The 10,008-nt window shown below is 50.1% G+C and overlaps 2 protein-coding genes across 6 annotated transcripts; one reads left to right on the top strand and one right to left on the bottom strand.

Moving 5' to 3' along the window:
• Nucleotides 1–4,232: 4,232 nt before the first annotated feature.
• On the bottom strand, nt 4,233–7,298 carry LOC109732160 (methionine aminopeptidase 1B, chloroplastic). Of its 5 annotated transcripts, none has more exons than XM_020291359.4 (10): nt 7,164–7,298; nt 7,004–7,091; nt 6,639–6,876; nt 6,337–6,498; nt 6,197–6,238; nt 6,049–6,120; nt 5,891–5,970; nt 5,316–5,410; nt 5,144–5,191; nt 4,233–4,853 (listed from the first exon to the last, which is right to left on the bottom strand). In XM_020291359.4, exons 1-10 carry the CDS (start codon nt 7,222–7,224, stop codon nt 4,708–4,710), a joined length of 1,032 nt encoding a protein of 343 aa, XP_020146948.1. In that variant the 5' UTR covers nt 7,225–7,298; the 3' UTR covers nt 4,233–4,707. The 5 variants fall into 5 exon arrangements, with proteins under 5 accessions (XP_020146948.1, XP_020146946.1, XP_073357584.1 ...); XM_020291357.4 differs by having other exon boundaries at nt 6,337–6,399; XM_020291358.4 differs by having other exon boundaries at nt 4,689–4,920.
• Nucleotides 7,299–7,355: 57 nt separating this feature from the next.
• On the top strand, nt 7,356–9,671 carry LOC109732159 (oxygen-dependent coproporphyrinogen-III oxidase, chloroplastic). The gene is made up of 8 exons (XM_020291356.4): nt 7,356–7,762; nt 7,946–8,021; nt 8,106–8,200; nt 8,333–8,416; nt 8,615–8,702; nt 8,780–8,904; nt 8,988–9,086; nt 9,393–9,671. The coding sequence occupies exons 1-8, from the start codon at nt 7,376–7,378 to the stop codon at nt 9,459–9,461; spliced, it is 1,023 nt and encodes a 340-aa protein (XP_020146945.1). The 5' UTR covers nt 7,356–7,375; the 3' UTR covers nt 9,462–9,671.
• Nucleotides 9,672–10,008: the final 337 nt, after the last annotated feature.

The following is a 10,008-nucleotide window of genomic DNA, read 5'->3' as shown; positions in this document are numbered from 1 at the left end:
TCAGCTCAGTGCGGTAGTTGTCGCGAGTGCCGAAGGTCACAGGAAGGCGGGTCTGCCCCAAGGGGTTGGTGGAGCCGCCGCCGACCCCGAAGAAGGGCTTGCTGGGGCAGAGTCGTTCGAGCGGTACGTGAAGAAGGCTAAAGGCCTCCACAGAGAGCACGTTGAGACCGGCGCTATCGTTGATGAGGATCTTGGTGACAGCTACGCTGCAGATAGTGGGCGTGCAAAGCATCGGAAGCACGCCCGAGCCGGCAGTGGTGACAGGGTGATCCCCCGAGTCGAAGGTCAGGTCGGCCTTGGGCGCCGCCCAACCCGGGGGAGCTCCCTGCCGCACGAAAGCGGCGCCGATCTGGCGAAGAATGGCTTGGTGTGACGGTCCGAGGGCGGCGCTTGCGAGCCGCCGAGGAGGGCCGCGACGACGAGGGGCGCCGGTGCTGCGAAGCGCGCAGCGAAGAGGCCGCGCAGCTCCTCCCAAGATGCCACCATGGATCCTGGGAGGTTGAGCAGCCAGGCGCGTGGTGCACCAGTGAGGGCCGTGGGAAGCCAGTTGGCCATGACCTTGTCGTCGCCCCCAGCCTTCAGGACGGCCTCTTCATATGCCAGCAGGAAGGCCGACGGGTCCGCCGCGCCGTCGTAACGCGGCGGCATTTCCGGCTTGAACTTGGGCGGCCACTGCACCCGCCGCAAGGCGGGGGCAAAGGCTCTGAGCCCCCTAGCCCCGCCATGGGCATCCGTCATCCCAGCCGGAAGAGCAACACCGGCCATGGGGGCAAGGCGCGGCGGTGGCGGAGCGTGGATCGACGGAAGGAAAGCTTCAGCGCACCCCTACCTGGCGCGCCAAATGTCGGATTTCGGGTTCCGACAAAACCCTTGAGGTTCGAACTCTGGGGTGCGCACGAAGATCTCTCGTCCCCCTAGCTCTCGCCCTCAACGCAATCTCAGGGCTCAGCGCGTCGAACTCGCAGAACAAAGTGACACAAGGTTTATACTGGTTCGGGCCACCGATGTGGTGTAATACCCTACTCCAGTGTGGTGTGGTGGATTGCCTCTCGAGCTGAGGATGAATAGTTACAAGGGAAGAACAGCCTCCTGAGGAGAGGTGCTCTTGTGGATGAGGATGATCTGAATAGCCCGAGATCTGTTGCCTCCTACTGTGGTGGCTAGTCCTATTTATAGAGGCCCTGGTCCTCTCCCCAAATGTTAGGCGGGAAGGGGTCCAACAACGGCCAAATTTGAAGGGAGACAACTAATACAAGTTATCCTGACTAAAGGTGGTCGTCGCCTGCCAAAGGCTCTGGTGGTGACGCCGTCTTGGGCTCCACGATGACCTCCGTCCTGCCGTCCTGCTGGTCTTGGTCTTGTTGCACCGATATGGAAACCTTTGCTTGATGCCTCGGGACTCCTCGCCTGCGCTTGCCTCTTTAGCACCAAAGAGGAAACGAGGACACTGTGCGCGCTGGCGCCCGCCTGGCCTCGGTCGTCATGGCTTGTGTCACAGGGACCTCGCGAGGTGCCCCTCGCCTTGATCTCTCCGCCCCTCGCGAGCCAGCCTGGGAGGCCACCCCCGAGGAGGTCTTGCGTCGTCCGCCTCATGAGGCTTGGCCCCTCGCGAGGGTCTTGAGCGTTGGCTGATGAAGATGGGCCGTACGGGGCCGCTGGTGGAGCCACGCCGTGAGCCGCTGGCAGGCAAGTCTGGGGACCCCCGTTCCCAGGACGCCGACATAAGGGAAGATAGCAGCACTGTTGTTTATCTAAAACAGTGTGAGGATGAGATTGCAATATGGAAAGTACGCCGGACGAGCTACATTTTGGGCAAAGAACTAGGGAAGATCCACATACAGGATTTTCCACATGCAGCAACATGGGAAGATGGGCAGTTGAGCAAGGTCGGAGGGGATACCTGGGGTCGTCGGGATGTAACTAGGAGGGCGGTGGCGGGCGGGATCTGCCCATACTGTGGAAGCAAGCAAGTGGTGTAGGCCCTACCGTGTCGGAGCTTGGTTAGAGAGAATGGCGGGTACTACAGATCGGGACATGCTGCCTCGATGCCATCGAACGGAGAAACGATGCACATCCTACCTTTCTGCCGGTGGACGGGATGGGTCCGGATCAGTGACCAACGGTGAGAGGAGAGAGAGGCCACCGCTGCCTTGTGTGAGATACCGTGAAGAGAGACAAACGCTGGCAAGGAGGCTCCATTGTATATAGTGGAGTGGACTACTTATTTCTCCATAACAATCGTTTTATATTCTGTGTACGTGTCATTGAGCAATATAACTTTATTTAAAAGTAACACGCCAACGCGTCAAGTTGAACTTTGTTTCGTGCACGCGTGGTACATGACCTCCGTAAGTAAACAACTGCTACACGCTCTCAAATTAGCACGTGGGTTGCCATTTCGTACTTGAGCTCCACCGTGTACCCGCGTGGGTGTGGCTGGCCACAAAGCGTGAGTACGTGCACCTATTATCTTCGTGTACGTACACCACCTACGTGGGTGTGTGAGAGAGAGATACAAACCGAGAGAGAAATGGTGTGTGGGTTCGTGCGTGTTTTTTTTGGGGGGTGCGTGAGAGATAGACAGGGAATATGTGGCGATGATATCTCGAACAAAAAATGTAATATATGCAATGTGTGTGAAATAGAGGCTTGGATATATCATATGTAGAGGGGGCGATCCACGAGAAGAGAGTGGAGGTATCATCGACGTGAGATATCCATAGAACCGAAGAGAGGGATGAAGTGTGTGTATGTGTGTGTGTGCGCGCGCGCGCGTGATCGATAAAGAGTGCCATCGAATTTGTGTGTGCCCACGTCAAAGATATAGGGTGGCTGGCCTGCTGGAACGTGAGAGGGGACAGGTGCAGTTTGTCTCTATGGCATGGATACCTACCTACAACGTTCGACTATCGGTGTTTGTGTGTGTGAGGGGGGGGGGGGGGCAGAAACCTAACTATAGAGGTAAAACGACTGGTATATGTGTGGAGAAGGAGAGAGACCTACCTATGTATTGAGGGAGATCGATCGACATCCATGCATATGTGTAGGAGAGGAATAAGGTTGGAAGAGAGACAGAGCTAGAGTGTCAGAGGGTTGGTGGTGGAGTTGCTCCTCACAAATGGTGGGAGAGGCCTTGTAGACAAACGGAGGGCACGACAACGGAGGGTTTCCACAGCCCCCTGGTGCTCGACTTCTGGCCCTTGACGATGAGTTTCTTGTCGCCTTTCGATGCGGCAAAGAAGGCACCCTTACCGGCCATCTCTTGGCAGAGAAGGGAGGAAGGATGAGTTGGGGATTTGGATTCAAGGATGCTTGGGCGCTGGAGCTTGACGATGAGGGAGGCAACGAGGGGATTGAGAACGTGAAGCTAAAACGCCCTCACCTTTTCACCTCTTATAGCAAGTAAGAATGCCAATCGCACGTCTGGTGTGCAGTAATTTCACGTTTTCCCCATGCATCATGCATTAAGCACATGCAAGGATCGAGGGGTTTTGTTGGTAGTGTTGCTGAAAATCTGGCGCACGATCTCCTTTTTCTAATTTGATACATCAATGGCAGAGGCCTCGAGCCATGACTTCATGCCATGATGGCCATTGAAATGACGACACAGAGCGGCAGAGCGTGATGACGCTTCAGGTCGGTTAAGGCTGTTAGGGTTGGACCTGACCACAGTCCTTGTCCTGACATGAGAACGCTTTGCGACTTAACCAGCCCACCTAGGGCGTTGGTCCTCGAACCCAAGATCGCTTTTGGGCGTTGCAGGAATCTTTTGATTAAATATATATATATATATGACCCTGGAATACCCTGGATATCCAATGTATGCGAATCCTCGACCCAAAATGAAATTGCTTCGGAAGACTGCATGGGAGTTGAACCAGCTTGCAAGGCTGAAGATTGAGAGCAGCTCGGGGAGGGCCGAGGTGCGTCCTTGGCATGAAGACTGTTCAGGGGCTACTGACGGAGTCCTGGATTAAGGGATGCTCAGCGTGTTGGTTACCAGTCTCTTGGATGGGCCGAGGATCCCCCTAAGCCCATCACCGATGGGCCTAATTCGTCTACATGAGGAAGGAAAGATTCAAAGACTTGGCACACATTTCAAGGCATAGAGACAGACTCCGGCACGTTTGACCCTAGATTCAACCGACCTATTTGTAACCCTAGGCATCCCGATACCTATACAAACTGAGGTGCCAGGACCGTAGAGGACGGATTCATTCATACATGATCTCACGGTAGTTCACATGTATTTTGTACCCCATTCACAATCAATACAACAAAAGTAGGACGCACCATTTTACCTTTTTGAGAGGGCCCAAACCTGGGTAAAAATCGGTGTCCCCATGTGTCCTGTTGCCATCCAGCAAGACACCAGATTGGTACCCCCTACTCAAGATCTGCCGGATTTAGCTCCGTCACTAACTATTATATATGTTGGCTATTACATTGACTATAAATGACAAGACAATATGATGTAGCTAGCAACTGGCTATATTATTAACCATGCTCTTATGCTACTTATCTTGACGTCCTCATGTTTTGAATTTTTGATTTGTAGGTTCCAAGGAGACCTGAAACATAACTTTTTCTTCAAATTTCTCTCTAAAGAAAACTTTTCTTCAATGAGACGGGCCTTCGTCAATGGGCTGAACTCGCTTGTGAACATACTCTCAAACGGTACGCTGACGCACCACCTTTCACCCTCTCTTAACACTTTGTGAGAATCTCTGCGCCATTGACGGTAACCAGCACCGTATGCTCGAACTGCGCGTTGAGGCTGCCATCCACCGTAATGGCGGTCCAGCCGTCGTCCCACACCTCGCACCGTGTGCTCCCCATGGACAGGGTAGGCTCTGCAGGATGAACCATCACAAACCAAACCGCCAGGTAGTCACATACTCAGTCCTACGTTACTTGCATCTATCACGAAAAGCAGACGGAGATCATCAGTTCTTATGACATATCTCAGTTACAGCTACACCACCTATGTCGTCTGACAGAGTCGTGTTTCATCCTAAGAGTTTGCTGACTGATGGGAAGAAGGGATCAACCAGACAGAGGCTTTGCGTTTGGGTCATTTTGCACTGGAGACAAGTCTGCACATATTGTTATCTTGAAGAAGAAGGCCATGGAAGCGGCTTACCGATTGTGAATGTCTGGCCTGCGACCATGAATCCTGGCTCATAATCATCTGTACGAAATGTGTGTTTAGTTGCTGTTTATGAGGACCAGAGCGTTGCCAAAAATTGCTCGTGTGTGGCTATCTAGCATTTAGTCCATGATCACGGTCAGTGAAAACGGCTAAGGTTACTTACAGGTGTGCCATATGATGGGTTCTGAATGGAAGATCGTCCCAACTCCGTGCCCGATGAAGGGATCGATGCTGTAGCCGTACTTGTTCACATGTTCACTGAAATCCATTGGAAGTACAAAAATGATCACCAACAATAACACAACAATTACATGCATTGATAACTAAACTGTTTAGATTCTTAAGTGATAAACAGCGTCGAGACATTTTCTGAGGATGCATATGTTTTGTGACAAGTAATATCATCATTAACTGATAAACTGCATCAAGGCATTTTCTGAGGATGCATATGTTTAAGCTGGGGGATGTCCTCCGTTTCAAAAAAAAAATGTTTAAGAAACGGAAATCCTCGTGAAGCCATTCGAGAAGATAATCTTTGTTAGTGAAAAAACAATAGATGCTGATAATTTGGCTTTCTTCTCATCTGTTTCAGACCCTAACACATGAAAAACGATGTGCTGGCATCTGGTAATAGTATGTTTGTAAGTCCAATTTAAACAAAAAGCAACTGATTGGTATGGAAATTACCAAAAGCATCATAAAATTCATACTATTGTCCAAAATCTGAGAGAACTACACCTTATTCTCTCTCCAATTGCCTTAAAGCTAACACCATGTTTGCAGGCTGATATGCCCCTTAGCATGCACTCTTTAGTGACCTATTACATCAGACAAGTTCTTCAGGTACTGTCTGAAACATATGGTTGGAACTTGGAAGTAATCAGTAGAAACCAGACCTTTACAAGCTGCTTAGTAGGTTCATCGACCTCCCCACACAGATATGTTCTTGAGGTGTCACCATGATATCCCTAGAGCAACACAGTATGTCACACTATACCTCAAAATGTGCTTAATTTATCGTACAAATACAATAGGGCCTACTACATTTAAGTAGATTGTAACATCAATGTTGATGATATCCCCATCCTGCAAAGTCAACAGGAAACAACCATCATTTCTTTTCAGGGCAAAGAGGTTGCTAGCAATTGGAGAATCAGATGAAAAAGATAGGATCATGTTTCGACCCGTAGTGCGCGTGAGTCAGGAATTCCATGGCAGATGCACTCATTCACCGACGTGCAGACGCTCTTCGGGAACCCGCCGTATCCAAGGGGAGAAGGGTAGGCACCAGCATCAATGATCATCTGATGAACTGCCCTGTCGATTTCATCTGTCGTCACGGAGGGCTGATGGGAACACAGATATTTCGATATTAGTGGATATGAACAATCCATTGCAGAATACAGAAGAAAACTAACAAACTATATGATGAAATATTAGAGTGTTTGCCACAAGAAGATGTGGCATCTTTGTAATGCAGCATTACCTTCACCATTGTTCCTGCATACTGAAGAACTCGGGCAGCAAGCTCGCATGCGGCTCTCATATGAACGATGCTCTCACGGTCATGCATTTGCCGACCGGGATTTACATCTGGCAGATGATCGGTACCATCGTAAGGCGGTCGGCGGATGTGCTCGGGCACCGGGAGGCGTGGACTGACCGTGCCGCGCCTAAGTGGTTCCCTTCCCTTTACTTGTTCAGAGCCATGGGTCTCTGCAACCCTTCAGTTTCAACAGTTAACAGGTGTTCATGATTCATGGCACCAATGAAATGGAAAGAAAAAAAACTCTGCAATTTTTTTTGAAATCATGGTTCATGGCACCAAGGTAGCATTGGATTGGATTGTACCTGCAGATCGCCGTTCTGTTGGCTTCCCCGCATTTGCAAGATTCTCGTGTTGCTACCGCATGGAAATGCTTCTGGAGAATAGCCTTACCTGAGAAGATTCTTGTGATCAGATTAGGGGTCGGCGGGAATTATGAGATTCCCAGCAAGAGCGCGCACGGACCTGAACGGCGGCAGGGGGAGGAGGGGAACAGCGGCGGCGGAGGTGACACGAGGAGCTTCATCGCGGGTCGCCGTCGCCGCAATGTACACAGGCGGAGTTGCCAATCGCACTGGCTGGTGGGAGATAAGACGAGTACACGTGGAGGGGGCGTACTGGCTGGTGGACTCGCCTTGAAATCTCGCTCTCACACCGCCCGCAGACCGCAGGTGGACATGGAGCGGGAGACGCCGGAAGCCGCGCCACCGCCGACATTTCTCCGCGGGGAGGAGGCGTCGTCGGGGTCTTCGTCGGCGCGCGCGCGGTTCGAGCGCCTGATCCGGCGGGTGCAGGCGGAGGTGTGCGCGGCGCTCGAGGCAGTCGAGGAGGGCAGCGGCGGCGGTGGCGTGGTGTTTCGGGAGGACGCGTGGACGCGCCCGGGCGGAGGCGGCGGTATCAGCCGCGTGCTGCAGGGCGGCCACGTGTTCGAGAAGGCCGCCGTGAACGTGTCCGTCGTCTACGGAGTCATGCCCCCAGACGCGTACCGCGCGGCGAGGCCCGACGCGGCGGCGGGCGTGGAGAAGGCCGGGCCCGTGCCCTTCTTCGCTGCCGGCGTTAGCTCGGTGAGTCTCTGAGAGGCGCCTCCCACCGGCGCTGCCCAAGTTCGCATGTCTCAGCAATCTGTTCGCGTCACCACCATTTCTGTGTAGGAATAGCTACTCCCTACCAATTTCTTGTGTAATAATGTGCAATTGCTTCCACGGACTTACTACTACATGATTCTTGTTTTGGCGTCCGGTCTCCAGGTTATCCACCCAAACAATCCCTTCGCGCCAACATTGCATTTCAACTACAGATATTTCGAGACAGAGGCACCGCAAGGTACTACTAGTGCTGCCAAGTGAAATAAGTGGATTTTTGTATTAATAACAGAATTCAAGTCAAATTCAGAGATTACTGCTGCAGATGCTCCTGGGGCACCCAGGCAGTGGTGGTTTGGAGGTGGTACTGACTTGACACCATCGTACATCATCGAAGAGGACATCAAACATTTTCATTCTGTATGACATCTTGCTTCTGCTATTATCTTGGCTAAAATCGTACTACTATGATCCAAGGCCATTTGACACTTCTCTGTTGCTGTCTACTTTGTTTGTTCGATAACCTTTTTAGGTTTTCTTGTACACTTTCAGGTTCAAAAACAAGCATGCGATAAGTTTGATCCAACCTTCTACCCAAGATTCAAAAAATGGTGCGATGATTATTTCCATATCAAGGTTAGTTTGATGACCGTGTCCGTTTAGTAAATCTTTGGGGTGATTAGTCTGTACAATGTCTCCGAATTAGGTGACATGATCCAGACATCTGAAAAGTGCTACTCTTCTGAATATCCCGCAATGTGTAGTTTGTCCTGCACTGTCTCTGTGTTTTTTCCAGACATATTCATGGAGATGATTACTTGTCTGTGACTGCAGCATCGTGGTGAACGCCGTGGGGTGGGCGGAATATTCTTTGATGATCTCAATGACCATGATCAAGAAACTCTTCTTGACTTCGCGACAGGTATCAAGAAACTCTGAATTTGGGTCCTTCTCTACCATCTTCTGAAATGCTAAGGCACCTGCCTTCCTTCCCTGCAGAGTGTGCGGCCTCTGTAATTCCTGCATACATCCCCATCATAGAACGTCGGAAAGATACCCCATTTACAGAAGACCACAGGGCATGGCAGCAGCTACGGAGAGGTCGCTATGTGGAATTCAACCTCGTAAGTGCTTCGACATGGCCATGGTCATCATGCTTGTTAGTGTTAGCTTTACTCTGGTTCTTAACTTTTTGCTCCTTGCGAAGGTCTACGATCGTGGCACCACATTTGGCCTCAAAACTGGAGGAAGGATTGAGAGTATCCTTGTTTCCCTCCCTCTGACCGCACGGTGGGAGTATGATCATGTAAGTTAACATGCTCTGTTACTGTTATATAACTCTGATAAACATATACATTTTGATCCCCGCAAAAAGAAATACACAAACTTTTTGAGTTTGTACTGTTTAAACTATAAAGGCGCTGCAATATTTAAAATCTTCGAATTATTCTGAAAATAAAAGGTTTTCAGTTTTAAATAGTTTGGAAAGATTCATTTGACACGTTAATCGATAGACTCGTAGTGTGTTGTGATGCATCTTTTGATTGGGTCAGGTAACTTTTGTTACAGCAGTGGCATTTTGTCAAGTTTACTTACGACCATTTGTTTGCAGAAACCGCAAGAAGGGACTGAAGAATGGAAACTTCTCGACGTGTGCATCAATCCAAAGGAATGGATCTGATTGGTTGGAACTGAAAGTGCTTGCTCTCCAATTTTCCGCCGCTAACTTTATTTTGAAGTGTCTTTTGTGTGTAGATTTTGTGCATTTGCATGGTGCGGTTTCGTCCAGTGAGCTTATCAAGCTTGGAAATCTGTGTTTGGCTGTTTGCTTAATTTTCGTATAAAAAAAATACATGGTCTTGTTCCTTCCAGTAAAACCCTCCGTTCAAGTGAGATCTCTGCTGTTGCAACATAGCAGATCATGACAAAGAAGAGTTATTTCATCTAAAAAGAGGGGAACGTCCACCGGCATCTGCAATAATTGATGCACTCAACCTTCTATTATTGCAAAGTTTTAAGATCCAAACAAGGGAGGCTCGACCAAGAATTTTCCCGTGGTACGAATAGTTGGCGATGTCCTACTCGATGTTGACAAAGGCTTCGAATCACGGAGATGACATGTTGCAACGTGTATGTAGGGTCCATGAAGAAGCAACCACCTATTCACAATGGCTTCTGACCACAAAGGTCTAGCCTTACTCAAAGTAGATCTTCAGACTCGTACAAAC

The sequence above is a fragment of the Aegilops tauschii genome, chromosome 6 (genome assembly GCF_002575655.3).
Source record: "Aegilops tauschii subsp. strangulata cultivar AL8/78 chromosome 6, Aet v6.0, whole genome shotgun sequence".
NCBI lineage: Eukaryota > Viridiplantae > Streptophyta > Magnoliopsida > Poales > Poaceae > Aegilops > Aegilops tauschii.
The sequence above is the reverse complement of the archived record's forward strand: the minus strand, read 5'-3'. Positions and strand labels throughout refer to the sequence as shown.

Bases quoted from the DNA above. Each gene is read 5' to 3' on its own strand.
- LOC109732159 (XM_020291356.4), top strand. From the start codon at position 7,376: ATGGAGCGGGAGACGCCGGAAGCCGCGCCACCGCCGACATTTCTCCGC. The intron at 8,022-8,105 runs GTACTACTAGTG...TTACTGCTGCAG, and splicing joins CGAGACAGAGGCACCGCAAG to ATGCTCCTGGGGCACCCAGG. The intron at 8,417-8,614 runs GTTAGTTTGATG...CTGTGACTGCAG, and splicing joins ATGATTATTTCCATATCAAG to CATCGTGGTGAACGCCGTGG.
- LOC109732160 (XM_020291359.4), bottom strand. From the start codon at position 7,224: ATGAAGCTCCTCGTGTCACCTCCGCCGCCGCTGTTCCCCTCCTCCCCC. The intron at 7,092-7,163 runs GTCCGTGCGCGC...GAATCTTCTCAG, and splicing joins CTCCCCCTGCCGCCGTTCAG to GTAAGGCTATTCTCCAGAAG. The intron at 6,877-7,003 runs GTACAATCCAAT...TTGAAACTGAAG, and splicing joins AACAGAACGGCGATCTGCAG to GGTTGCAGAGACCCATGGCT.